The sequence below is a fragment of the Apodemus sylvaticus genome, chromosome 2 (assembly GCF_947179515.1).
Source record: "Apodemus sylvaticus chromosome 2, mApoSyl1.1, whole genome shotgun sequence".
NCBI lineage: Eukaryota > Metazoa > Chordata > Mammalia > Rodentia > Muridae > Apodemus > Apodemus sylvaticus.
In genome coordinates this window covers 72,031,140-72,057,460 of record NC_067473.1, presented here as the reverse complement: position 1 = coordinate 72,057,460, position 26,321 = coordinate 72,031,140, and the positions used below count along the sequence as shown (strand labels likewise).

The 26,321-nt window shown below is 42.9% G+C and overlaps 1 protein-coding gene and 1 non-coding gene across 2 annotated transcripts in view; one reads left to right on the top strand and one right to left on the bottom strand.

Moving 5' to 3' along the window:
- Nucleotides 1-26,321, bottom strand: part of Cntnap2 (contactin associated protein 2) — a 1,662,736-nt gene that overhangs the window by 87,819 nt on the left and 1,548,596 nt on the right. The window contains exon 21 of the mRNA XM_052172851.1: nt 18,533-18,626. Coding sequence (XP_052028811.1) covers nt 18,533-18,626 — 94 coding nt within the window. The remainder of the gene's footprint in view (nt 1-18,532; nt 18,627-26,321) is intronic.
- On the top strand, nt 21,011-21,117 carry LOC127679651 (U6 spliceosomal RNA). The gene has a single exon (XR_007976898.1). It is a non-coding gene; the product is annotated as a U6 spliceosomal RNA (small nuclear RNA).

The following is a 26,321-nucleotide window of genomic DNA, read 5'->3' as shown; positions in this document are numbered from 1 at the left end:
CTTTGCATCTATATCTCACATGACACAGAAAATAGGTCCTGATCCTAACCCATGATGCAAGTTATATTAACACTATCAGGCTTTCTATTACTGAAGAATGTATCTTTAAAAATAATGTTGTTTCTTATCAGAGGGAGAAACGTCTGGGAAAAGTAACCCACTTTAAAATACCTACATGACATTTCTGTGGACAACACTACAGATAAGGCAGAGAATAGCTATTGCCAGCCTTTGTCTTTGCCTGCCTCATCCTTCACAGAGCCAGAGACATCGATGAACAGTCAAGACAGCCAACAAGAGAGCTGGGCAGGGGCATTGTCCCATGAGCCACCTGTGGAAGACATCAGTATGACTTGATATGTTGGTCCTAACAGTGTTTGTTGAGAACAAAATTTGCCATTTCACTTCTTGGGCAGAGCAAAACAACTAATAGAAGTGTGGTAAATCTCTTACCTTTCTTTTCGCAAGAAAGGCTCCCAATGGCCCACATAGCCCTTAACCCAGATCTGTTTGTGTTGGTGGTAGCACCAATACACATCGGTACCACTGTGCCCCTCCGAGGGGCTCAAGTACAGATGGAACTTTGGTAAAGGTTGAAGTTTTAGGGTCCTACATGGATGGAAAACTTACAGCTTTTTTTTTTTTTTTGAGACAGGGTTTCTCTGTGTAGCCCTGGCTGTCCTGGAACTCACTCTGTAGACCAGGCTGGCCTCGAACTCAGAAATCCGCCTGCCTCTGCCTCCCAGAGTGCTGGGATTACAGGCGTGCACCACCACTGCCCAGCTGAAAACTTACACCTTTAGAATGTGGAGTCATCAAGGAGTTGGGAGTAGGATTTCTTGAGAGGGATCCTAACACTCAAGTCCCATGAACTCGAAATTCATTATCCACACTTCCCTTCCCCCCTCCCACTCTTCTGTTTTTCTTCCTCTGTAGTTTGCTGGATGAAGATATTTTAATCTGGTCATTTTAAAAAGTAAAAATAAAATAAACAGGAAATAAAAATAACAGACCCTAAAAGCCAACCTCAAGCATATTAGTAGTCATATAAGAAATGTTTGCTAAATTTAATTGAATTGTGGCTATGAGTCACTGCTGGAAACCAACCTTAAAAGCCTTTTTGGAAGGGTTTTGTAGCTACCTCAGATGAACTGGAAAAGAAGTGTGGAAAGAGGCCGCAGTGATTTTCCTGGGAACAAACTCTAAGGTGACACAATGCTAGCCTCACAGAATATGCAAAAGCAAGCATCTTATTGGTGTGGTTTCCCTTTACAATTTATCCTGACTATTAGACTCTCTCACAGAGGATATGTGTATATTGTTTAAAATGTAGCAGCTTTGGGATTAAAAGAATGTAAGTGTGAGCCAGGAAAGAGTGACAACAGACACAGAGGTACCAACTGCCGTTGGTTAAACAAAGAACTGTGATGTGCTTAGGTCCAAGAGAAACAAGCAACTGGTTTTATTATTACTGATTTTTACCCTTTTCCCCAGAATGCCTCTTCAGATTTAACTTCTTTAGGCTTTTATTTTCTCCTCAGAAAACACAGTTGGAATATTACTTAGCAATAAAGAGAAATGAGCTTGATTAAGCCATGAAAAGGCAGATAGAATCTTAAACATAGGCTATGGAGAGAAGCAGCCAGCCTGGGAAGGCTACACTGTGAGCCCAACTACAAGATGTCCCAGAAAAGACAAACGCCACGGAGACAGGAAAGTGATGGCTGGCGACCAGGAGGCAGATGACAGTGAGGGACGAGTGTGCAGGGCATGGAGGGGTTGTAGGTAGTGTTGTGGATATCTTTCAATTTACATTTGTTCAGACTCACAGAGTGACAACATTATGGATTAGAAAAGGGCTGGCAGGAGGGCTCAGAGAGTAAAGAAACTTGTCACCTGGCCTCATGTCCTGAGTTCAAGCCCAGGACCTATAAGGTAGAAGAAGAGTAAATTCCTGAAAGTGGTCTTCTGACCTCCATACAGGAACAGTAGTACGCAGACCCCCTATTCCCACATCTGTACCCCACATACACCTCCCACCCCTGCACATACACAAACACATAAACATACTCCCTTCTCCCACACCTACACCACATACACATCCCCACCCCAAATACATATACATACACAAACACACATAAATACAACCCTCAAACCATATACCCTCACCCCCCACATACATACACTGTTTAAAAAAAATTACAAAATATGTACTATGTGTAGCAAATACTACACGCCAATATTAACTATGATGTGGTAAGATATCACTCACAGGGACTCTGAATGCCTAGAACCAGGGGTTTGGGGGCAAATGGGTACTCATACTTTCTACATAATTTTTTTAAAACCTAAAATACCTCAAAAATATAAAGCCAGTTAATTAATGTCTTAAAAGTATTAAGCTTTCAAATTACTAGTCAGCATGATAGTAAATCATTTGCAAAGCTAGGTCTCTTTGCTGTTAATTGGATATCAGTTACTTTTATTTAATTACTTTAATGAATTAAATTTTTGAGGGAATAAAATATCTTATATATTTTAGATATCCATTTATATGATCAGTAGCAAGACAGACATCCGTAAGGATCAATGCATTTTGGAAAACAGTGATTAAGTGCACACCGCTTAGCTTGAGGATGTGTGCTGGTCCTGTTATTCATTATTTGATACTTCTTTCCTCCCTCCTTCCTGTCTCACTTTTCCTGTTAGCTAGCATTTCGAAGTAGGCCTTGCAGTGTGCAGAGTCCACTCTGCCAGGGTTCCAGATCGCCCTATGACCTCTATTCACTGACGATGATGGAGCCTCTGGCACCAATGGGGAGAGGTGAGAGGAAGGGAGAGAGAAGAATGGTATTAGAAATTGCTGTGGCTCTGTTTATGCTTTCAAGGTCTTTCCTCTTTAATAATGTAACAGACAATAAACACAAGCGAGCACAGAAAGACCTTTCCTGGTTCCATCTTAGCTAGGTATGTAGCTGGCACATGCCACTTTAAGCTCAATAATCTTCCTTCCTCACACATCCAGTGGGAGATGTTATGGTTGGTTTCAATTGTCAATTTGACACAATCTAGAATTACTTAGGAAGTGAGTCTCAATAAGAAAGTATCTAGAAGAGCTTGGCTTGTGGCCATGTCTATGAGAGATTTTCTTGATTGTATTAATTGAGATGGTAAGGCCTATCCTTTGTGGGTAGCACCATTTCTTGAGATTTTTAATGGCTATATGTCAAAGCAGAAAACAAGCTTCCTTAGACCCTGGAGTCTCTTATGTCTGGAGCATAGAGGTGTCATATTCATCCAATGGTCATATAAAGATTTGCTACAAATACTTACTGTTTTCAAGAATAGCAACATTATTCAAACAGTTTAAGAGCTGACTAACCCTTTTTAAAAAAATGATTTATTTATTATGTATACATCATTCTAGCTGTATGTACACCTGCAAGTCAGAAGATTATTATAGATGTTGTTTCATATCTCATTATAGATGATTATGAGTCACCATGTGGTTGCTGGGAATTAAACTCAGAACTTTTGGAAGAACAGCCAGTGCTCTTAACCTCTGAGCCATCTCTCCAGCCCATGACTAACTCTTAAAACAAACATTTACTTTCTTTATGCCTGCTTTATTCTTCCTTCGAACCACTGTGGAAAAACCAATGAAGTCCTTAGTCCTTCCAGACATGGGTGGCCATGACACTGTTGGAGGGACATCCTGGGCATTAGCTTGCCTGCCAGAATGTGATTCTCTTGTCTGCTTGCATTGTTGAACTTCAAGGATGACTGTTCAAACAAAGGGTGATTTGAATTCTTATCAGTCCACTTTGTTGACCTTCCAGGGCCCCAAGGTCCAAATTCTAGGCCATTAGCAACATTATGCTAAGGCTCTTTATAGTCTGAGTTGGTTCCCCTAATATTTCCATGTTCTTTCTCTGGTCCCTAAGATGCAGTAGAGCTGAGTGGAAACTCAGGTTTGAGTTCTAGGAGACACTGAGAGGTGATGAAGCAGAAGGTCAGAGTCTACCTCAGAGACTCTGGCTTGATGTACCACTCTACTTGATTTGGAAATAACAATTCTCCTTTTACCTCCACAGGCACCATATCTATTCTTACCTAAGAATAGCTCTAGATGAACATCTTAAAGTGTAAGTTTATAATGTAATGTGCCATCACATATATGTGACAACACAGAAACAATGTAACAGTCCCCTGATACACAGTTGTTATGCTCTGCATATTCACTCTGGTTACTGGGTTAGAACATTGGTCCTGTCTTTAAAGGACACATAGTTAGGTGCCTGGAAGCTTATAGTTATAGCAGATCATCACCTAATTGATAGAGAAGTTTGTTTTATGTGTGCTTCCTTCTTAAACGCCTTATTTAACCCATGTTGCTGACTCATTGACATCAAGTTCATAGCCAACAGAACTATAATTCATGGTGGAATAAAGCTCAGATAACACATATTTTCTCCAACATGTCATAGCCTTCTTGTGATTAGAAACAGAAGACAGCATTTTAATACTCCACTTTGGGACATTTTGAGTGACAAAGTCACCAATAAAAAGTAGAAAGATGTGAAAAGCATGACCTTATGCCAATCATAAAAATGACAGTTTATCCTATCAGAAACTAAACAGGGCAGAGCACAGTCCATGTGACTTCAGGGGGAATGTGTGTACTGCTGCACATTTTGCATCTGTCTGTGAATACCTGTAAGCCACCACAAAGGCACCACGTGTACTGTTTTTAACTCGCCAAGAACTTTTACTATACAGGCTAATTCTCAAATATAAAATCCAGAATAATGATGGACAACCGGATGACTGTAAAAAGGTACAAACATTTTCCATGTTCTGAAACGTTTCTAGGAGATGCAATAAAGGGAATTTTGCTTCCTAATGCTTTCTTATTTCAAAATAATTAAATATTCAAATATGCCTGTGCCAAAGATGGGTGGGCTAAAGTGCTGAGATACCAATAATTTCCCTGCTTTTGATGTCTGGTTGAATTCCAAACTAAAAAATGTTATTAAAACAGAACTGCTTTAAGACGAAACTAACTTTTTTTGTATGCTTTTGTTAGTAAAAAAAAATAATTCAAATTTGTAAAGCAAGGTGGAGAGTTAAGTATTAATATGTTCTTAGTAAGAACTTTTTTAAATTTTCTGCTGGTCACTTGTTTCTTGAGTGACCCAGGCCTGGGGTCAGTGCTGCCTTTGGTTAAAAGCAAAGGCTCCCTGCTGATAGGGAGGCTCATGCAAGACCCTTCCCATGCAAGACTAGTCCCATCCCACACTAGTCAGGCTGCTTCTCACTGCTCTGTCTGGGCCTTACTCCCCACACAGCAGATAGAATCAACTTTGCTTAGAAAGAAGAGCAAAGAAAAACCAAGAACACCAGCAGCCGTGCAGCCTTAGGCAGGTACTGCACACCAGCAGTCATGCAGCCTTAGCCAGGTACTACACACCAGCAGCCGTGCAGCCTTAGCCAGGTACTGCACACCAGCAGCCGTGCAGCCTTAGCCAGGTACTGCACACCAGCAGTCATGCAGCCTTAGCCAGGTACTCTCCACATTTGCAGGAACCGGGGAACTCCCGGCACGCATGCCCCATGGCTGTGACCAACCTTGAAATCCCATCACAAAAACTGATTACTGAAAAAATACTAATGACCATCCTAGTATCTACCTGGATATAACTAAAATTAGACTCTGCAAAACCCCATATAAGCTATTGTGTCTGTGACTCCTTGCGAGAGAGTTTGTATGACAGCCCTCTGTTTTTAACCTGTTGGCTCATTGGCAAAAACACCTTTTCTTCTTCCATCTTTAGTTACTGGCTTCATCAGGAATCTTTCATGCTACAATATGGCCCAGGGTGTACTCAATATTTGCCATGGGCCTGGGCCTGGGCCAAGCCTGTTACATCCCTGGTATGAGGTCCCATCTTTAGAACAAAGCTACAACTTGGTTGCAGAAAAGTCCGCTTAGACCCTTCAGCAAGTATGACAGGCAGACTTTCGACCCAATGTCTGTTGAGTGCTTTCAGGTCCTGAGATTATTAAGTATTCATTTTCTTGTTAAAGATCCATCTGAGTGACAAGTGACAATTTGGCTAAGTGGTTCAAACTTGGTAAGCCTTGTTTTATTCAGTTTTGAGACAGTAAAAGGCCCATCAGTTATTTCTTTGGGTTTTATGATTTTATAAGGCAGTCATAACAAAGCCCAATAAGTATCTAAGAGTGGACATTAATGCAAGTAAAATGAGCAGTCAACCTTCCAGATAAATCAGTGTGATATTCTTTTAATCCAGTGTTTCTCAACCTTCCTAATGATGCAGCCCTTTAATACAGTTCCTCATGCTGGAGTGATCCCTAGCCACAAAATTATTTGTTACTACTTCATAACTATAATTTTGCTTCTGTTATGAATTGTAATGTACACATCTGATATGCGACCCCAAGGTGGTTGTGACCTACAGGCTGAGAATCTAAATAGAATCTAAAGCAAAGACTTCCTTCAGTGTTGCAAAGATTTTGGACATGAAGATTGTATCATTCTTTATTTCCTCTCACTATTTCATAATTTATTTCCTCTCACAATTTCATAATCTCCTCTCACTCACTTTAATGTTATTTCTTGCTTATCACTTAAAAAATATTTCCCATCAGTGTTTTACTACTGCCTTTGTCATTATAATAAAACCCAAAGGCAACTGACCAGAAATTTCAATTAACTGCTTGCCAAGTGTTCATTTATCAGTATGCTCCCTCCCATGTTTATGAGGTGGAGATGAATTACCAGAAGCTGCAAGTCCCCACCAGGGTCTTGCTCTTGATACAGTAGCAGGCAGTTTGACGGCCACCTTCTTTCTATCTCCATCTTAAGAAATATATTTCTCATTCTCTCCAATAATGATTGGAAAAGAAGAACAGAGTTGTCAGCTGTCATCATAGTCTGCACCGAGTGAGGCAGGAAGCAGAGCGGTGAATGGTGGCAGCGCAGCCTCACTCTTCTGAGTGCTTCCTGTCTGCCACACCTGTCAGTCTCAGGCACTCGCCCCCAGGAGACACCAGCTAGGTGTTGTCCCCTGAAGAAAGTCCTCTGAAGGATCCCCATTGCCACCACTGCGCCTCCTGCAATCCAAACACCACTCCATCTGTGACTGGCTTCTGTGTTCCTGTCTTTCCACCTGCCTGACCCTTCTGTAGTGAAAATGGCACAGGCAGCTGGCATGTGCTTCCTAATACATAAATCAGATAATGTCACATACATGTTCAGACCTGCTGCATGGTCTACCTCAGAACAGTTTGGCTTCTGCTGGCCTTCTCATGCCGCTATTTCCTCCCACTTTACCCAGTGATCGTGGGTTTTCTTGTTGCCCTTGGAAAAACCAAGCTTGTCTCTGCCTCGTATCACATTTAAACTCTCTCTCTCTCTCTCTCTCTCTCTCTCTCTCTCTCTCTCTCTCTGTCTCTTTTTCTTTCTCTCTTTCATTTCACTTAGGAAACCTCTTAGATATCACTGACTCAAAGAGGAATTTTTATTGTCATCTTGGCATGTGCTCTGTCTGTCTGTCTCAGTGTGTCTGTCTGCTTGCCTGCCTTTCTCTGTCTGTCACTGTCTGTCTGTCTGTCTGTCTCTGTCTCTCTGCCTCCAGCCACTCTTTATTTTCTTCCTTCTTAGCACTTACAGCTAGCTAACACTTCTGTTTCCTAATTATCTTTTCATTCTTTATCTATGGCACATTAGAACATGCACGGCTTAAAGACAAAGGCTTTTCATGTTTTATTCATTGCCTATCTATCACCTGGTACTCATAGATGTAATGTACATTGTTTCTCTAACCTGCCATGTGCTATTTGAGCTTCCTTAGAGGCTAGATCTGGAAGTAGGGTTTCCCCTATCCCACCCTATCCCATTTCAGACCAAACAGCAAGAGTCCAAAAGTAAGAACCCCGTGCCCCTAAGAACAGCTAAAAAGTGACCCATTTTCTACAAAGGTTACTCTTATTGTCGGCCCCATGATATAAAAATGGCTGCGGTGGGAAGGCGAGTCCAGAGGTTCAGCCATGGGCGAAATTCTTAGACAAATGGATGGAGTTGGAGAACATCATACTAAGTGAGGTAACCCAGTCTCAAAAAATCAATCATGGTATGCACTCACTAATAAGTGGATATTAGCCTAGAAAACTGGAATACCCAAAACATAATCCACACATCAAATGAGGTACAAGAAGAATGGAGGAGTGGCCCCTTGTTCTGGAAAGACTCAGTGTAGCAGTATAAGGCAAAACCAGAACAGGGAAGTGGGAAGGGGTGGGTGGGAGAACAGGGGGAGGGAAGGGTGCTTATGTGACTTTCGGGAAGTGGGGGGGGGCAGAAAAGGGAAAATCATTTTGAAATGTAAATAAAAAATACATTGAATAAAAAAATGCATGAAAAAAAAAGAATCACTGAAAAAAATAAAAAGAAATCTAGGTGTTCCCCTCAGTATTTCCAGTTGGTTTCTGCTACATGTTTTGAGCCCTCTTCCTTTCTTTCTCTATTTATTCTTTGTCTTTGTCTTTCTGTCTCCTTAAACTTACTCATTCCAAACCAAAACTATGGCTACCACCTATTGTCTGGACAACACAGAGCAATAAGCACCCAACGTACTTTTGAGCAAATACATTATGTCCCCATGTGTCTCTATTCAGTTTGCAATGCTCGGAGGAAGTATGTCTCCAAGAGATTCAGAGATGGTCCTCACCCTTCTACTTAACAAGGACGTAGCACAGCGCCACTTAGACGCAGGAGAGTTTGATGACAACGGAGTACGTTGGGTGTCTATGGTGGCCCTGGCTCTTCACCACTCCTGCTCCTTTTTCTATGGTTTTTCTAGTCCTCTCATGGAAGAAGTAGAGACCATGGAGGTTAGTGGATGGGACAAAAATGAAAGTGTTGAAAAGCATTTTCAGGAGTGGGTTTGCGGTCTTATGTCTGCAAGCACCTTGGGATGAGCATATGTGTGATAACTCTAGTCTGTCCTAGGAAGAGAGGCAAAGAGTCGAGACAGAGCTACTCCATCCTCAGCTGATAGCAGGTCAGTAGGAAACATGGGCAGGGAATGTGAAGGATGAGGAAGACAGGGTGAGGCCTCCTGTATTCCTACCCATCCTAGAACTTTTGGGAGACACTAGGGAGATCCTGGTAGAACCCATCAAATATACCATGAGCCTGACATGTGGGTATTGGAAGTTTTTTTATGGAGAACATCAAGGATATGATAGAGACTCATGGATTTGTCCTAAATGGGAGCTGAGAGAACAACAGTAATGACAGAGATGAGGACAGATGCCCTGTGGGGTGCAAAGTTCATCTATCCCAAGTCATAGCCTCCAAGGCTAGAGGAGTATGTAAGGATAAGAGAAGATCAGAGTGCTGGGCTGGTAGCCAGCAATTGGCAGGGTGTGCAAACTCAAGGGCCAGTATGAATCCAGGTCCTCCATATCCATCACATTATGTAAACATATAAGCTGTATGTTGCTGTCTGTTTCCTTTGGTCTTTTATAGCCTAGCCACCCTCTTATAGAAAGAAAAAAGGTGTGTGCGTGTGTATGTGCGTGTGTGTGTTCCTCAGTTTGTAAAATACTTGCTTAGTATGGATGAAGCCCTATGTTTAATCCCCAGCACCACATACATGGTATATTCTACTACATACCTATAGTCGTATTACCAGGAAGTGAGGCAGGGGGATCAGAAGTTTAGGGCTATCTTTGTATACCTAGGGAGTTTGAGGCAAGGCTAGGCTACATGGAATTGTATCACAATAAAAAAAGAAGAAAAGAAGGATGGAAAAATGAAGCAAGGAAGGGATAGAGCGAATGAAGCTAGCCATTAGAGAGAACGAGCATTTGTGTTTGAGAAAGAACAGCTCAGGCAGGAAGGCTTGCTTCAGTGATGAAGGCAGAGTTACCTTTAAGCCAGATCACATGGCCAGTAGCCAGTAGCTTGTTCTTATGATCCTGGAATATCCGTTCATCACAGGCACAAAGGACACTGCATTTTCCCTGCACAGCCAAGTTATTTTGCACCTTGCAGTGGTAGATGAAAACATACTGCATTCCCCTTTGGCTCCAAAGAATGTGGACCAGTATTCATTTGCATGTTCTTCAGCTTTGGGAACATGTTAGGTATGAGTGAAAGACCAGGTTGTGGTGTCCTGGAAGCAGCATTGTATCCTGAGGAGGAGGTGGACTCATCACCAAGACTTCCTGGTGCCTCAACTGAGACACACATGGTGACATGATTTGTGCCACTTCCCAGGGATCTTCCTGGGACCATACTCAAGTCACCCACAATGGTGAGCTCTGTCTCCACCCACCCACCCTCCGTTGAATTCTGTGGGCTGACTGATGATTGCTCTTCTTTGGTTTCAGCTATGTAGTAAAGACTTGGTGCTCTAAAGCCCAGCTTTTTAAGATGTGAATCATAACCTTACCTTGGGTCACAACTGAATGTAACTGTCACAAAAACAAAAACAAAACAAAACAAAAATAAATTGTAAACTGAAACTGTAAGCAAACTCTTAATTAAGTGCTTCCTTTTATAACTTGCCTTGATCATGGTGTCTCTTCATAGCAACAGGGCAGTGACCAAGACACCACTCTATTCTTCTCTTTTGTTTAAATGATTCTAACTTATCATTCTGGTATTTTTTGTTTGTTTGTATGTTTGTTTTTCGAGACAGGGTTTCTCTGTGTAGCCCTGGCTGTCCTGGAACTCACTCTGTAGACCAGGCTGGCCTCGAACTCAGAGGCCTCTGCCTCCTGAGTGCTGGGATTACAGGCGTGCGCCACCACTGCCCAGCCCTAACTTATCATTCATGTCTGTGTTTACAGATCAGTTCTCTGAGGCTCACACACTGTCTCTTATGCCTGGACTGGATCAAGTGCCTGTCCTGGATGCTCTCAGAGAGCCCTGTCATATGGTATGAGGTCAGCACGAGTGATGCCATCTTCACTCAGAACTTCTATGATTGCCCCAGAGTTCCCTGGGGCATCTTTTCCTACCGAGACCAAACTGCTAGAATGGCACGTGGAGTTTTCAAATAGCCCCTGACCCCAGGAATGTTCATAATGTTCTAGTGGCAACATGTCATGTGCAGTCTACTCTAGATAATGTCACGTGACCTAGCTAACATACATTTCTTGTGATCCAAGGTGCAAGAATTCACTTGGTCTTTATTGCTGCCAGGACTGTGTAGTACACAGGGCAGCAAGAATGCAACCCCTCCCCAGGACTGCACACCACACTCTTGGCTCTCTTCTAGATTTCAGGATACCCTGGTGCTGATTCTCTCCATCTGTCACCAGACTATGTTGGAACACTTAGACTTCATTTTCCCCTAGTCTTACCACTTGGCCTTCCAATTGTCTAATCTTTTCATCTTTTTGAGCTAAAACCCAAGTCCCTCAAAGACAGGAACTGTGGGAAACTTGAAATCTCCAGTGAGATAGTAATTATTATTAACATAAGTTGGGGTGTCTTAGTAAGGGTTGTATTGCTGTGAAGAAACACTATGACCAAAAAGCAAGTTAGGGAGGAAAGGGTTTATTTGGCTTACATTTTTAGATCGCAGTCCATCATTGGAGAATGTCAGGATGGGAACTCAAGCAGGTCTGGAACCTGGAGCCGATGAAGAGGCGTGGAGGGTGCTGCTCACTGGCTTACTTCCCCTGGCTTGCTAAGCTTGCCTTCTTATAGAATAAAGGACCACCATTCCAGTGATGGTACCACCCCCCAATGGGCTGGGCCCTCCCCCATTGATCACTAATGGAAAAAAATTGCCTTACAGCTGGGTCTCGTGAAGGCGTTTCCTCAACTGAAGCTCCTTTTTCTGTGAAAATCCCTAGCTTGTGTCAAGTTGATAGACAAAACCAGTCTATACATGGGGCATATCCTGTGCTGCCTGTTAAATGTTGTTATTGTAAGTAATCGCATGGCTCTTGTTACTTTACACGAGAGGAAACAGATAAACACGATGAGAAATAGAAGTAGCTCGCTAATGTCACGTGGTTGATAAATGGAAATGTTAAGAGCTGAAGTGCAGGTGTAAAGAAACAAAGCCTCTCCTTTATGGCAATCTTTGTGTGCAGGCTAGGTGGTGCTTTAGTAACAACTAGCCCTGTAGTCACTGTGGCTTACAAAGCAAAGGTTATTATTTATTTGTCTATTTATCTATTTATCATGTATCTATTTATCTTTTATCTATCTATCTATCTATCTATCTATCTATCTATCTATCTACCTACCTACCTATCTATTTTCATGGTATATACTCATCATGAGTAAACAGAGCTCTCTCTTCATTGTGGTCCTAGGACCTGGGTGGGTGGAACAACCACTGTCTGAGGTTTATTAACAATAATGCCAAGTGATAAGGAAACAGAAAGCTTTTTAGAGTGTCTTGCAATGGGATGCTCTATCACGGACGTGATACATGCTGTTTTTCAGTCCATAACTTCTTGGTCAGAAATATTCAATTAGCTGTTTAATGCTTATCCCAGCTATGATTAATGGATGAAGAATTAAGTATGTCATTTTCTGCTGTGTGAAGTATCGCCAAAGTTCTAGAAGGTTTAGAAAGCCCCAGAATATGAGGGTTTCTTATTATCAGAAGGTAGCAATGGGATTGTCACATTTGTAGTATGGATTACTGTGGAGATCACACTGTGGTTACCCTGAAACACATCTCCTATCAGAATGGCTTTGGACAATACAGTAGTAGGTCAAATGTTAGAATCTGGGACCAGTATCACTTATAAACTACATTAAACTCAGTTTAGACATTTACCTTGGGTTTTGCCACCCCAGATCCTGGCGCTGGTCAATAATGGTCAGTAAAGCAGGGACTACTTTACATGAGTAGTTGGCTTCTTCCCAAGTGTGACCTCTCAGATGTACACAGAGGCTGTATTGTCCTTTTATAATAGAATAGACCCACTTCATTGTGATTCTATATGAGCCTGAGTCACAATGGCACAAAGAGATCACTTGAAACATTAATGAAAAAGGCTAGTCACTCTCTAAAATGAAAATGAACACTGCCACCCTGAGCATACTGGTTGTTTGTTTAGTAGCAGAATTCATGGTGAGATGATGCTCAGTATACTGACTCTACATTCATACCTGGGATATATTCAGAGTAGATGATATTAAGTGACCCAAATATGGTTAACATCTCAGAGCCCAGACAGATACTGCATTTCCCACTCTTTCACAAAAGCATTCCCACCATACACCTTGAAGTTTCAAAGGTACTATAGATTTCATCTAGTCTGGATTTACTCACTCCAGAAAACTCCTTAGTATAGGGAACACATTTCCACTGATTGCTGTTTTAAATCCTCTCTAGCATACAGACTTGACTATCTCAAATTAGAGGCTGCTCATTTGTGAGGAGGAGGAGGCAGACCATTCCACTTACAAACTGTACTAACTGTATCTGTTCCAGCCAGTTCAGGAGACCCCAGCCAACTAATTCTTCAGCTTGTCTGAAGCTATAACTCTTTCTGGATAAATATTCGCAGGCCTTTTGAGTGTTCCTTTATGGGTGTGTAATCTACTTGGTCCTCTCAGAAGATGAATACCATGATATCCGTAAGTTGCTTTGTATTAGATTCATTAAGGACTCAGTCACCATGGAATGCCACTCATATTGAACCCCCACCTGAGTTTATTCTTGACCAGGATCTCTGATCTCCTTTAGTGGTCATTGTTTTCTAACTGCAGTAATTAAGTTTAGTCTCTATTACATTTCACTTCATTATTCATATCCCATCTTCCTACCTTGTCAAGATACCTTTGAAAGGGTTTCATTATCCTCCACATTAGATCATCCCTCTCAGGTATGTGTTGTTATTAAACACTTACAGGGTTGATAGGACTGCTGGGAATGGAGGACAGCTCAGGTTTCAAATTACATTTGCTGAGAGATAACTTGTGGAGAAGAAACAGACTCATAAAATCTAGGACATCACTCAGGCAGTAAATGATGGGTTTTCTACTTTGTGAGCCTTTGCTAGTTGCTGGGGACTTGGCTTCTGGCTAGAAGGGCTCAGATTACAGGAACAGCCTTGCTAAAATTCTATCTCACTTTTGTCTTCACTCTCTTTATGAAGCTCTCGTTATCCTTGATGAGGCCTCTCTGTCTATTCTTCAGACATGTCCTTTCTCAGGCAGTGCTCATTAAAGGGCTCAGTGGGAAGCCACATTATTTATTTAGATCTGGCTCCTTCTCCATTTATGGGATCGCTTTCTGATTAGCAGTTGACCTAGTAAAGCAATAACTGCATAGCCTGGGTCCCTAGGGATTGTTGAACCTTTAGAGAGCATGAGATATCTGTTGGGAGCCCAGCTCATCTTTTTAGAAGAATATTTACCTGTCTGGAAAATGCAAATAGCTTGTTCAAAGGGAAATATAGGTCCTCTCCTCCCCAGTCCTGCCTGTCCTAATTGATCAAACATTTAAGGATTTGAGGAAAGCAGCCAGTCACCCATCTGCCCAACCATCAGTTGAGAGGAACAGGCTTAAAGTGACACAACTAATCCACGGGATGCTGGTGTTGGAAAAGCATGATGCTTGGCCAATGACTATGGGCTCTGCTTGTTGGTAACACACTGAAGACAAAATTTTGTGGCTAGAAGCAAAGACATCAACTGATGGTGAATTGGCTATCCTGGGGTGGTAATGTCTGGAGCCTTTTCTGGTTGTTACAGTATTTAGTGACATTGTATTTAGTGAGTGGGGCTGGAGAGGCTGCAGTGGTCTGGGGTGGTCTTGGAGGAATGGAGAGAGTCCTATACACACATCATATAACAAGATGGCTGCACACAGCCAGCGTCCAACAGTGGTAATATTTTCACTATTTGTGCATCAAGCATTGTGTTGGATAAGCCCTCTCTCAAATGTTGCCAGATTAATGTTGAAAGATTAATGTTGTTCACTTACTCCACAAATAGTCTTTAAGCACTTTTTTATATGTTGGGCTTGGTACTTTTAATAAATTGTCCCCCTACCCCCCAATCCTCAGGGAAGTAACAATCCAGAAACACACACATGAGTTTTCCATGATGCATTTGAAGCAATCCAGGCTTTGAGAGGTTAAAGTCTCAAAGTACTAGAGCAAGAGGACTGGGATTTTTTTCACAGGCAGGTCTGACTTCAAGTCCAACCAGCTCTGCCAGATTCCTATGTCTGCATTCTTTCTCATTCTTTTGTTGTCCGACCTCTGACTAAAACAAAGCCATCAAACAAAGGACAAAGCTGCAAACCAGGTCAGGATTGCAGATGTCATCTCTGTGCTGACCTCCCCATGTGCAACCACATGCTATGTCAACCTATATTAGGCCAGCATGTTGCTTTTAGGACATATGGGACCAAAGTGCTTTCACTATTTGTTCATATTGTGCAAATGTCTAAGGCCTAACAGACAATGAATTGCAGCCCTCATTCTTGTCCCCATTCTACATTTGCTATCAACCACCCTTTCTACTGACCAGAGAATTGAGCCTTTCCAGTATATGGGTTCCATATACTGACCTGGTAGACTGTCTCCCTGAGCAGCAGGATGGAAATGTTCCTGGTTTGAAAGAAAGGTCTTTGCTACTTCCTGGCGTGCCATAAAAGCCTCAATTCCTGTTGCTCCACCTTAGATTTGCATTTCCCTATCAACTCCTGCTGTCTATTTTTCTCCTCTCCATTTCTGGGACACCTGTCCCAGAGACCACAGCAGCAGTTGTCAAGAGCTGTCTTCATGTCTGTCTGCCTGGCTTCAAGTTTAGTTCTGTTACTTGTTGGCCAGGCGGCTGTGGGCAGCTGCTTTACATATTTGTGCCAGGGTTTTGTCATCTGTGAAGGGAGACAATAATCTCAACACCCTCCTGGAGTTGTGATGAAGGTCAATACAGCTGAAGTACTTAAAATGGAGTCTATGTGAGATTCTATGTAAATGTCCATTATCAGTTTTATTACTTGTTCAGTCTCTTGTTTGTTCCTATATTCTCCACAGCCATATTTTAATCAATGTGCTCTGATGTAACCAAGTCTCCATAATGAAGCTAACCAATTCTTTTCACTTGTAAGAGGCATGAGCTATTCCCCTTTTCAAGTGAAGGCTCTTTAGAATCCAGGAAACCTCCAGCTTCCAGCCTTTTGTTCTCAGTTTACCCAGTAGTTTTGAGTCTCATTAAGTAAACAGTCAAGTTGCTGGCTTGACTCTAGGCTGCTCTCCTCAAGTGGGTAGTGATGAGCCAGCCTGCCTCCATCTTAGCTTTAAAAGCCATCTTACACTAGGGACAAACTAGGTTCATTCCTGTTTATATTATTCCTCTGTTTTTCAAGGATTGGGCTATGCTCCACCTGTAATCTTAACTACAAATGGTTCTCCATTGCCTATTCCTGGAAATGTCAACCATGCCTTTGTTTCAAAATGTTATTATGGTCCCCTGTTGTCAGGATGAGCTATTATGATGAATATCTTACTACTACCTTGCAATTACATTTTTGTTTCATAAACCTATACTGACCATCTTGCAACCCTACCTTTGTTTTAAAAGGTTGTGATGACTGCTTTGCTTTGACCACCTTGCTGTGTTCTGCTTCTGTACCCTCACCTATTTTGTATGCTGAATCCCCCATTTGGAAATCCCCTACCCTTGAGCTATAAAACCCTGTCTTCCTCACATCCAATGCTGACCTCTTGAACACCATCTAACCCTGCCTTAGGGGAAAGCAGCACATGTACATCAATAAAAAAAAGCATGCTTTAATTAATTGCTTGCTTCAATTATTTTGGCCATTGATGATTTGGGTCCGTGGTCTTTCTTCTCTCATCTTTGGGATTAAAAATAGGTCACCTTGGTCAAGACAGATTAAGTTGTATCTTACAGATAACTTGCCTAGCTCAAATTGGTTGAAGCCCAGTTTTGGTGTTTTGGGTCTGCACAAATGATCGAAGCCCAGTTTTGGTGTTTTGGGTCTGCACAAATGATCGACAGGCAACATTCTGTCATCACAAGGTCCCAGACTCAACCCACAGATCATGCTATCAGGGACATTTTTGTAACATGTATTCAGTGAAAAGCTATGAAGATAATGCAGACATATGCAGCCCCCCCATATACTCCAGAATACCTTTCCTTATGAAAACACCTAAACCTTATCTTGTGGAGATGCATATAGACTAAGAAGTTCCTTTTCCTCGTGACTAGCTGCCTTGTAAGTAAATTCAGTTTTGGAAAAACTTGTGACTTCACAAACTGACATCCTGTACAATGGGCAAAGCAGCCTGGTGAAATAGCATGAATAGTACCCTCTGGACAGAGTGACCTTTCTCCCAGTCTATAAGATACCACTGTGAACTGAAGTGCCCAGGAAAAAGCCATAACTACATAAAATATTTTAAAGGCCGATTGTCTGATGAGAACTTTGTGACTTGAAACAGATGGAATGCTGTAGACCCAGAACTGAGTTATCTGGGCCATTATCTCTAGTCCTCTTAATAATTATTCATTGTCCACCTAACATATTTTCACTCAGGTGGAAGGTTGGAATATATTATCACAGATAATATATTGGTTGCCTTCTGCCCACCCCAAATCTAGGAATATCATCAGATAAAGCCAACAGCAGACTTCCTCTGCCTCAATGTGACCTGTCAACTCAATGTTTCACCAACATGTTGGAAAAGTGTTTTGACTTATGGCTTGGTCTGTGGTTATAAAAGCTAATTTAATGAGGTCCACATTGGAGCACGTTATTTGGGGTAATCTGAACCATCTTCCCTGGCTATGGTCACTCCTATGGGCCCCAGAACAAGTGATCTCTCATCCCCTGTGCGATGTGGGCTGTGTTTCCTGCTGACGCTGACATCTGCTTCACAGCATGGTGGCTTCATGTGAAATACTAAACACACTCATAAGCAATAGCATCTGCCTTTCCTTCTAGATACCTCCCATTTCTTACATGAGAGAGAAAGACAAGGGTGATTATAAATTCAGCCCTCTACCTGATGACCTTCTAATCTGCAAATGACATTGGATGAGTTTCTTGGGAGTGATTCACAGGGAAGAAGTTAAATTAAATGTTGTACATAGGCAGAGGCCTTTCATACACCAAAGAACAAATTTTATGTAGAGAAGCTGGGAGATGCTCATTGAATCTTGCTTTATACTACATACCATGTAATGCTACTTCCATTTCAGGCACTGCCTGAGATGCTCTCTGTGCTGGTCAGAATTCACATTAGAGATTTGATTAGCAGCCTCAATGTATCACATGAGCAATACCCCAAAGAGGATTTTATAATATTCTTGTGAGATGCTGTCAACCACCACATAGGTTTCCTTGTACAAAGATGCCCAGGGTTCACCTTATTGGGAGAGCAAGCTATAGTTTAAAAATACAAATTGACACTACCTGGTGTAAGACGTGTGTCAGGTGCATTCATAGCTCTCACATTCGTACCTGAAGAACCAAAGGCTTACCTATAACTTTTCCAAGGAAGAGGGACTTGGGAGAATTGAAGAACGTATCAGAGGAGCTGGGTAAATGGTAACCCACAGCAGGATAATGGTCGACCTGGAGGAAGAACATGAAACACAGCATTAGAATGTCACCATCCCAGGAGTGATGATGTCCCTCTTTGAACCCTAGCTTCTGGAAACTACTTCAACAGCACAAGATCTAAAGTCCACCCAGAGGAAAAGGAAGGCTAGCTCTTCCCTTGAAAACAATGTGTTGAATGCAGACCCTTCCTGGGCTGAATGATTTGCTGGCTGGATCCACACTTATTTCCATAGAGTAAAACCTGCCTGATTTGATTTCCAGTGCAGCGCTGTCTATATAATTACGGCTTTAAAGGATTCTCTCACTGAACCAATGCTATCTGCTTACAGAGGAATGCTGACCCCAGACGCTCTCCACCTCCACCCCATACTGCAGTCCAATGTGGCCATCTTGCCTTTCACAAGAAGATGAATTTTTCTGCTATAGTTAGCATCCCTAGAGGCTGAGGGTGGGAGTGGGGGTAGAGGTGACAGGGTTAATGGCACATGTCCTCTAGCAGAATTTGTTCTTCCCAAGTATAAGAGGAAAGTCCTCGAAAGTGACTTGGAGCAATGCATGTTTCTGGTCACATTCCCCAGGTACATGGGCAAACAGTGGAGTCACAGCTTCACAGACCATGATGAATCCTTGTGTCCCCACATGACAACCTCTTCTGGCCTATCTTTTAAAGACAGTTATGGTCTCCTTGTGTTTCCCCGGCTGTGAGCTCTTAGAACTTCCTAGGCTTTTCTGTGAGCCACTCTTTTGTTTTCTTTTTACATTATACATTACATCCTGCTTCCCTTCAGAAAACAGCAGGCCTCCCAGGGATATCAATGGAACATGACACAACAAGTTACAATAAGTTTAGGCACAAACCCTCTTGTCAAGGCTGGACAGGCATCACAGTAGGAGGGATGGGGAGAAAATACTGGAAGAGATGCCTGGAATGTGTCTGTCTGTCTGTCGATGTGGAAAGTAAGTGCAGAGAAACTCCCTGGAATCTACCAAGGAGGACCCCAGAGACACCTCCTAGCAATGGTGGATGCTGAGCCTGACACACTCTGTCTTTGGAAGAGCCTTCTATTCCAGCTCAGGGCAGCGGGACAGGTGGGGATCATAAGAAATCAGGTTCAGTCCCCCCAAGCACATGGGAACCTCTGACTTGTCTGAAGAGTGCACTACACTGGAAACTGGCATGCTCCCTTTACAATTGGCCACCACGAACATTCCTTATTACTGTTTGTCTGGAACCTTCCTTGTAACTTAGATCATTGAACTGTCAGGATTAAGTGTTAAAGATTTTGTACGTTGAAAAATGTACTAAAATATATCACTAACAAACACTTACTCTATTCAGAGAAAATTTTGCAGGTTTTAAGTTGGAAATGCCTTGGGATGGAGCTACTTCAAGCAAAGTATCAGCGGTCTGTTTTGGCGCCCTCTGATGGCATACATGGGTAACTGCAGCACCCCCTTGTTACAACCATTAACTGTAAACTGCTGAGGTTAACAGAGGCCACTCTATGAACACACAGTAAAACTCTGCTCCAAAGCGCTTCTCTTTTTTTTTTAAAGCCAGGATTTAAAAATGTTTTAAAATAGTCTTTTAATTTAATATACATAGAGTGTGTTTCACTCAGTTTTTCTTGTAATATATTTTGCTAATGCTTTAAAAATGGATAAAACAATAAATATCCATATAGAAAAATAGTAATGTAAACATTCTGGGAAAATATCATATGGTGATAATTAATGATGGTTATATTTTTTCATTTATTTAAAAATGAGTAGAAACCCACTAATCGTATTTTATTTTATGTGTATGGGTGTTTTGCCTGCCTGCATGACTGCGTACTGTGTGCATTTAGTGCCCATGGAGGTTGAAGAAGGGCATTGGATACACTAGGGATGAAGTTAAAGGATTGTGAGCTGTCATGTGGGTGCTGGGAATTGAACCTGGGTCCTCTGAAAGACCAGCCAGTGCTCTTGGTCACTGAGCCATCTCTCCAGCCCTGCCCTGCCCTCTTTCAACTTCACAACGTATTATGAACCTTTTATTCTGTCCAAAGTAAATGTATAATTGGATCACTAGTCAGTTTCTGGATAATTATCATTCAATTTTTGGATATATATATCACAACATACCAATATTTATATGCATGCTCTATAGAGCGTGCTTTTAAAAGTATCAAATTTTAGTGCTTAGGGTCTGGGGAGATGGCTCAATAAAACATTGACCACACAGGCATGAGAGTTTTCAGTAGCATGTAAAAGCCAGGCATGTTAATGCCTCCTGTAACCCTAGCACCAGTGACAGAGATAGGAGGATCCCTGGAGGTCTCTGGCCAGCCAGGCTAGCCAATCGGTGAGCTCCTGGTTCAGTAAGAGACCCTGCCTTAAAAAAGGATGGAATGGTGCTCGCTTCGGCAGCACATATACTAAAATTGGAACGATACAGAGATGATTAGCATGGCCCCTGCGCAAGGATGACACCCAAATTCGTGAAGCGTTCCATATTTTTTGAACATCGGATGGCGGAGAAGCATCTTAAAAAATGCTCAACTTCATTAGTCATTAGGGAAATGCAAATCAAAACAACCCTGAGATTTCACCTTACACCAGTCAGAATGGCTAAGATTAAAAATTCAGGAGATAGCAGGTATTGGAGAGGGTGCGGAGAAAGAGGAACACTCCTCCACTGCTGGTGGGGTTGCAAATTGGTACAACCACTCTGGAAATCAGTCTGGCGGTTCCTCCGAAAGCTGAGCACCTCACTTCCAGAAGATCCTGCTATACCACTCCTGGGCATATACCCAGAAGACTCCCCACCATGTAATAAGGATACATGCTCTACTATGTTCATAGCAGCCCTATTTATAATTGCCAGATGCTGGAAAGAACCCAGGTATCCCTCAACAGAATAGTGGATGCAAAAAATGTGGTATATCTACACAATGGAGTACTATTCAGCCATTAGAAACAATGAATTCATGAAATTCTTAGGCAAATGGATGGAGCTAGAGAACATCATACTAAGTGAGGTAACCCAGACCCAAAAGATGAATCATGGTATGCACTCACTAATAAGTGGATATTAACCTAGAAACCTGGATTACCCAAAACATAATCTACACATCAAATGAGGTACAAGAAGAAAGGAAGAGTGGCCCCTTGTTCTGGAAAGACTCAGTGAAGCAGTATTCAGCAAAACCAGAACGGGGAAATGGGAAGGGGTGGGTGGGAGGACAGGGGGAGAAAAGGGGGGTTACGGGACTTTCTGGGAGTGGGGGGGCTAGGAAAGGGGAAATCATTTGAAATGTAAATAAAAAATATATCAAATAAAAAAAAAGGATGGAATGTGATGGTGGACACACACACACACACACACACACACACACACACACACAGAGAGAGAGAGAGAGAGAGAGAGAGAGAGAGAGAGAGAGAGAGAGAGAGAATATATGCACAAAAGCCCTATACCATTCCCAGCACCTGGCAGGTGCCCAGAACAATCTCGCTGACATTTGACAATGCTCCTCTCAGAGCCATGGTCAGAGAATGAAGTTAGCTCCAAGACACTTTCTGACTGCACACCAAGGAGCCTCCGCTTTCTTCTCAGCTGTTCCTAAGGGTTCAGACTAGATGGACTTGGCTTTCATGAGAGTCATTTTATAGTGCTTATACTGAGCTCAAGGCCAAACAAAACCCTGTACTTACCAGCGGCATCTATGAGCTTGGATAAAGGTGCTAAGATTCACATTTTTTAAAATGAAATTTTATTCCCTCTGCCTTGAAACAATAATGCTCCCTCAAAAGTTTTGGTTTAGTCAACCAAAGCTTTGATATATCTAAAGCAGTGGTTCTCAGCCTGGGGGTCATGACCTCTTTGCAGTGGCAGATCAGATATTCTGCACACCGGATATTTGCATTATGATTCAGTAACAGTAGCAAGATGACAGTTAGGAAGTAGCAATAAAACAGCTTTATGGTTGGGGGCCACCACCACATAAAGAGCTCATTAAAGTGCTGCAAACTTAGGAAGGCTGAGAAGCACATATCTAAAGATATAATAAGCCCCTGGTTCTGGAAAGACTCAGTGTAGCAGTATAGGGGAATACCAGAACAGGGAAGTGGGAAGGGGTAGGTGGGGGAACGGGGGAGGGAAGAGAGCTTATGGGACTTTCGGGGAGTGGACAGCTAGAAAAGGGGAAATCATTTGAAATGTAAATAAAGAATATATCGAATTAAAAAAGATATATAAAACCATATCTAGTTTTAATTCATTAATAAAGTAATAATTTAAAAAATGGCCAGGCATGGTGGCTTATACCTGGAGTCCTAGAATCTGAAGCAGAGGATTGCTGTGAGTTTGATGTTAGCTTAGGATACACGGTAAGTTCAAGACCAGCCTGGATTACAGTGTAAGAACCCTGTCTTAAAGAAAAGAAAAACAAACAACAATAACTACAGCAAAAGGGACAGACATCTAAGGGCACTACTAAATCATTGTAGTCCATATTACCCGCTCTGTTAGGGTTTATAACGGGTAAAATATGGCAAATGGTGACCTTTAACAGTCATGGGGTTAAGCAGACAGGCAGGAGGAAATTCTTTAATGAAGAAGACCTGCAGAAGGTGTGGTGGGAGAGAAGAGAACTCTTCCCACTTCTCCTTCCCACCAGGGGTGAGAATCCCCCTGCCTCATACTCCTGCTTTCTCTCCCTCTCTGCTCTCTCACCCCGGCTCTGGCTCCCTGACTGGGAAGGAAGCTGGCGGTAGATGGGCTGGCACAGAACTGTGGCGAAGAGGCGTTGCTGTGGCGGGACAGAGAAGGGGAGAGGCAGCTCTTATGTATGTCTTCACGGTACCTCTTGCTGATGGTTTGCGTCAAGACCATGGCTTCCCTAGCCAAGCATGAAGAACTTCTCAGTGGAACAATGTCACACCAGGTTTCTCCATGGCTATGGAAGGATGGCAGAGACCACTCTGGAATTACCCCCAGAACAGAGATATGGTGGACAGAATGGTGACCCCAGAGACACCTAGCTCTGCAGACCTGAACACAGTAAGAGGGACTGCGAATATGTACCCAGGAGGTGGGGCAGGGAATCACAGGAGCCCCTGTGGGAGGGAGGCAGAGTGAAGAGACGGCACTCAGACGACAAAGCAAGTACCAGGAATGGCGTGGTTCTGAAGGGTTGAGGAACGAGGCAGCTTTAGGAAGCTGAACAAGAAAAGGGAACTAGTTTTCTTATCAGACACATGAAGAGGCTGCTGTGTCATTCAGAAGATGTGTAAATGTGGGGATGCAAGGATACATCCTTCCAGAAGGTGGCGCCATTGAGCCCTTGGCTTCAGCCTTTCACACAGACACCAGAATCTGTGTTGCTACAGTGTAGTAGGAAGTTGAATTTAAGATCGTAAAAGACCCTGTGCAACCCCCAACCCGAGCAAACGTTCTCTGTCTAGTAGCAACTCTGTCCTCAGGCAACTTACTCTCTAGGCCCAGGTCTGAGTTAGGGTTTCTATTCCTGCATGAACATCATGACCAAGAAGCAAGTTGGGGAGGAAAGGGTTTATTCTGCTTACACTTCCACACAGCTGTTCATCACCAAAGGAAGTCAGGACTGGAACTCAAGCAGGTCAGGATGCAGGAGCTGATGTGAAGGCCGTGGAGGGCATGTTTCTTACTGGCTTGCTTCCCCTGGCTTGCTCAGCCTGCTCTCTTGTCCAACCCAAGGATACCAGCCCAGAGATGGGACCACCCACAAGGGGCCCTCCCCCCCTTGAGCACTAATTGAGAAAATGCCCCACAGCTGGGTCTCATGGAGGCACTACCCCAACTGAAGCTCCTTCCTCTGTGATGACTCCAGCCTGTGTCAAGTTGACACACAAAACCAGCCAGTGCACAATCCTAAGGAAGTAAAGCAAGTTTTATCCCTAGCATTCAGCATTTGAAAATCCTCCACATCTGTTCTCTCTGGGATATGCATTCTCAGCCTTGGGGGCCTAAATCGTGTACTTTCCCTTTACCAGAGTTCCTTTTTATGTTTATACCCTGTGTTAGCTGTGGGTTCTGTCTCTCATTTGAACTCAGATGGCGGTGCCTTTATCTGGCAAGGTGTGATGAACCTAGTCTGGTAGAGAACTTGGTTCTAGAGGTCTTTACTGGGGAAGGGTGCTGTGGTACTAGAAGGGGAAAAACAAGAGCAGGCGGCGGCGGGCAACTGTGGTACCCAAGGCTTTGTGCTAAGCTCTTCTTAGACGGTTTTATTTAATAGATATGGAATAGTGAGATTTTCCCTCCCCTGGTATTACTTTTAAAAGTCTAGTATTGCCAAGAAGGGCAGGATTGGCCTTCTTAGCCAGTTCCATCCGTCTGCAGAGCAGCTGCGGGCACTGTCTTACTTAAGGTTTCCGGTGTTGTGGCAAAACCCCAACGCCATAAGCAACTTGGGGAGGAAGGGGCTTAATTTTGCTTAGAAGTGTATATCAGAGTCCATCATCAGGACAGGAGCTCAAGCAGGGCTGGAACCTGGAAGTGGGCGCTGACGTAGAGGCCATGGCGGGGGTGCTGCTTACAGGTGAGCTCCTCACGCCTCGTTCCTCCTGCTTTCTTCCATGATGGAGACCATCAGCTTAGGGATGGCACTGCCCAGAGTAAGCTGGCTCCTCCCACACCAATCAAGAAAACGTCCCACAGGTTTGTGCACAGACCAATCTGTTTGCTGTTCCCTCTTCCCAAATGACTCTAGCCTGGGTCAAGGTGACATAGAATTAGCCAGCACTGGGACAGTCTCCTCAACAGAAGCTGCCTGGCCCTGTCAATCAGAAAAGGGACTCAGTATCACCTGCATTTTACATATTTACATTCAAAAGAGAATATGCATCACATCGGATATAGCCAGAAAAAGCTAAACCTGAAAAGCCCAAAGAAATGACGCCTCCTTTTGTGGGCATTGCCAGGTGGCCGCCTCTTCTCAAATGAACCCTGGTGCATTTGCCACGGTTAAGTGTAATAATTTCAAGGTAATTTCTTTGAGGTCCAAGTGAGCTATTTTGCTGAACATTAAGCTGGTGGTCATTTTCCTGGCAGTTAAGAGGCGATAAGAGATTGTGTAATAGAGTCTCATTAAAATTAAAGACTGTGACTCCATGTGCCCCAGGACAACCTTAAGGGGACACTAATTTGTTCAACATTTACCATTAAGTCACTGAAAGCATACTGATGCTGGCTGGGCCTCATGTTCTACAGGAGTGTAAAGCTTTAATGTCCTTGCAGGTATTAGTGTGCAGTTTCAGCTCATTTCCGCTTTTTAAGCCACAGTTTGCATTGGCAGAGTTTGGCCTGTTTGTGTTTGAGGGATGGACCAGAGACACTAAGGGAGGCACGGAGAGGAGATACCTAGAAATCATGGGCTATTCCGGGCACCCTCTCCCGGGATGTCAGGGCACAGCTCTGCTGCAGGCTCTACTTCTAGCATGCTGCACAATGAAGTATTAATAAAGTCTGAGATTTTTGCCCTTTTCCTGGTGTCCAATTTTAAGTAATACTTAGAATTAAATCAGAGCTATTGAGTGTAGAACATGCCATCTATTCACCCATACAATTATTCATCCATTCATTTGCTTTTTATTTGGTTGAGACACGGTCTCTTGTATCCCAGGTTGGCCTTAAGCTTACTATGTGGCTGAAGATGACTCCTGCGTGTTAAGTGTTGATCT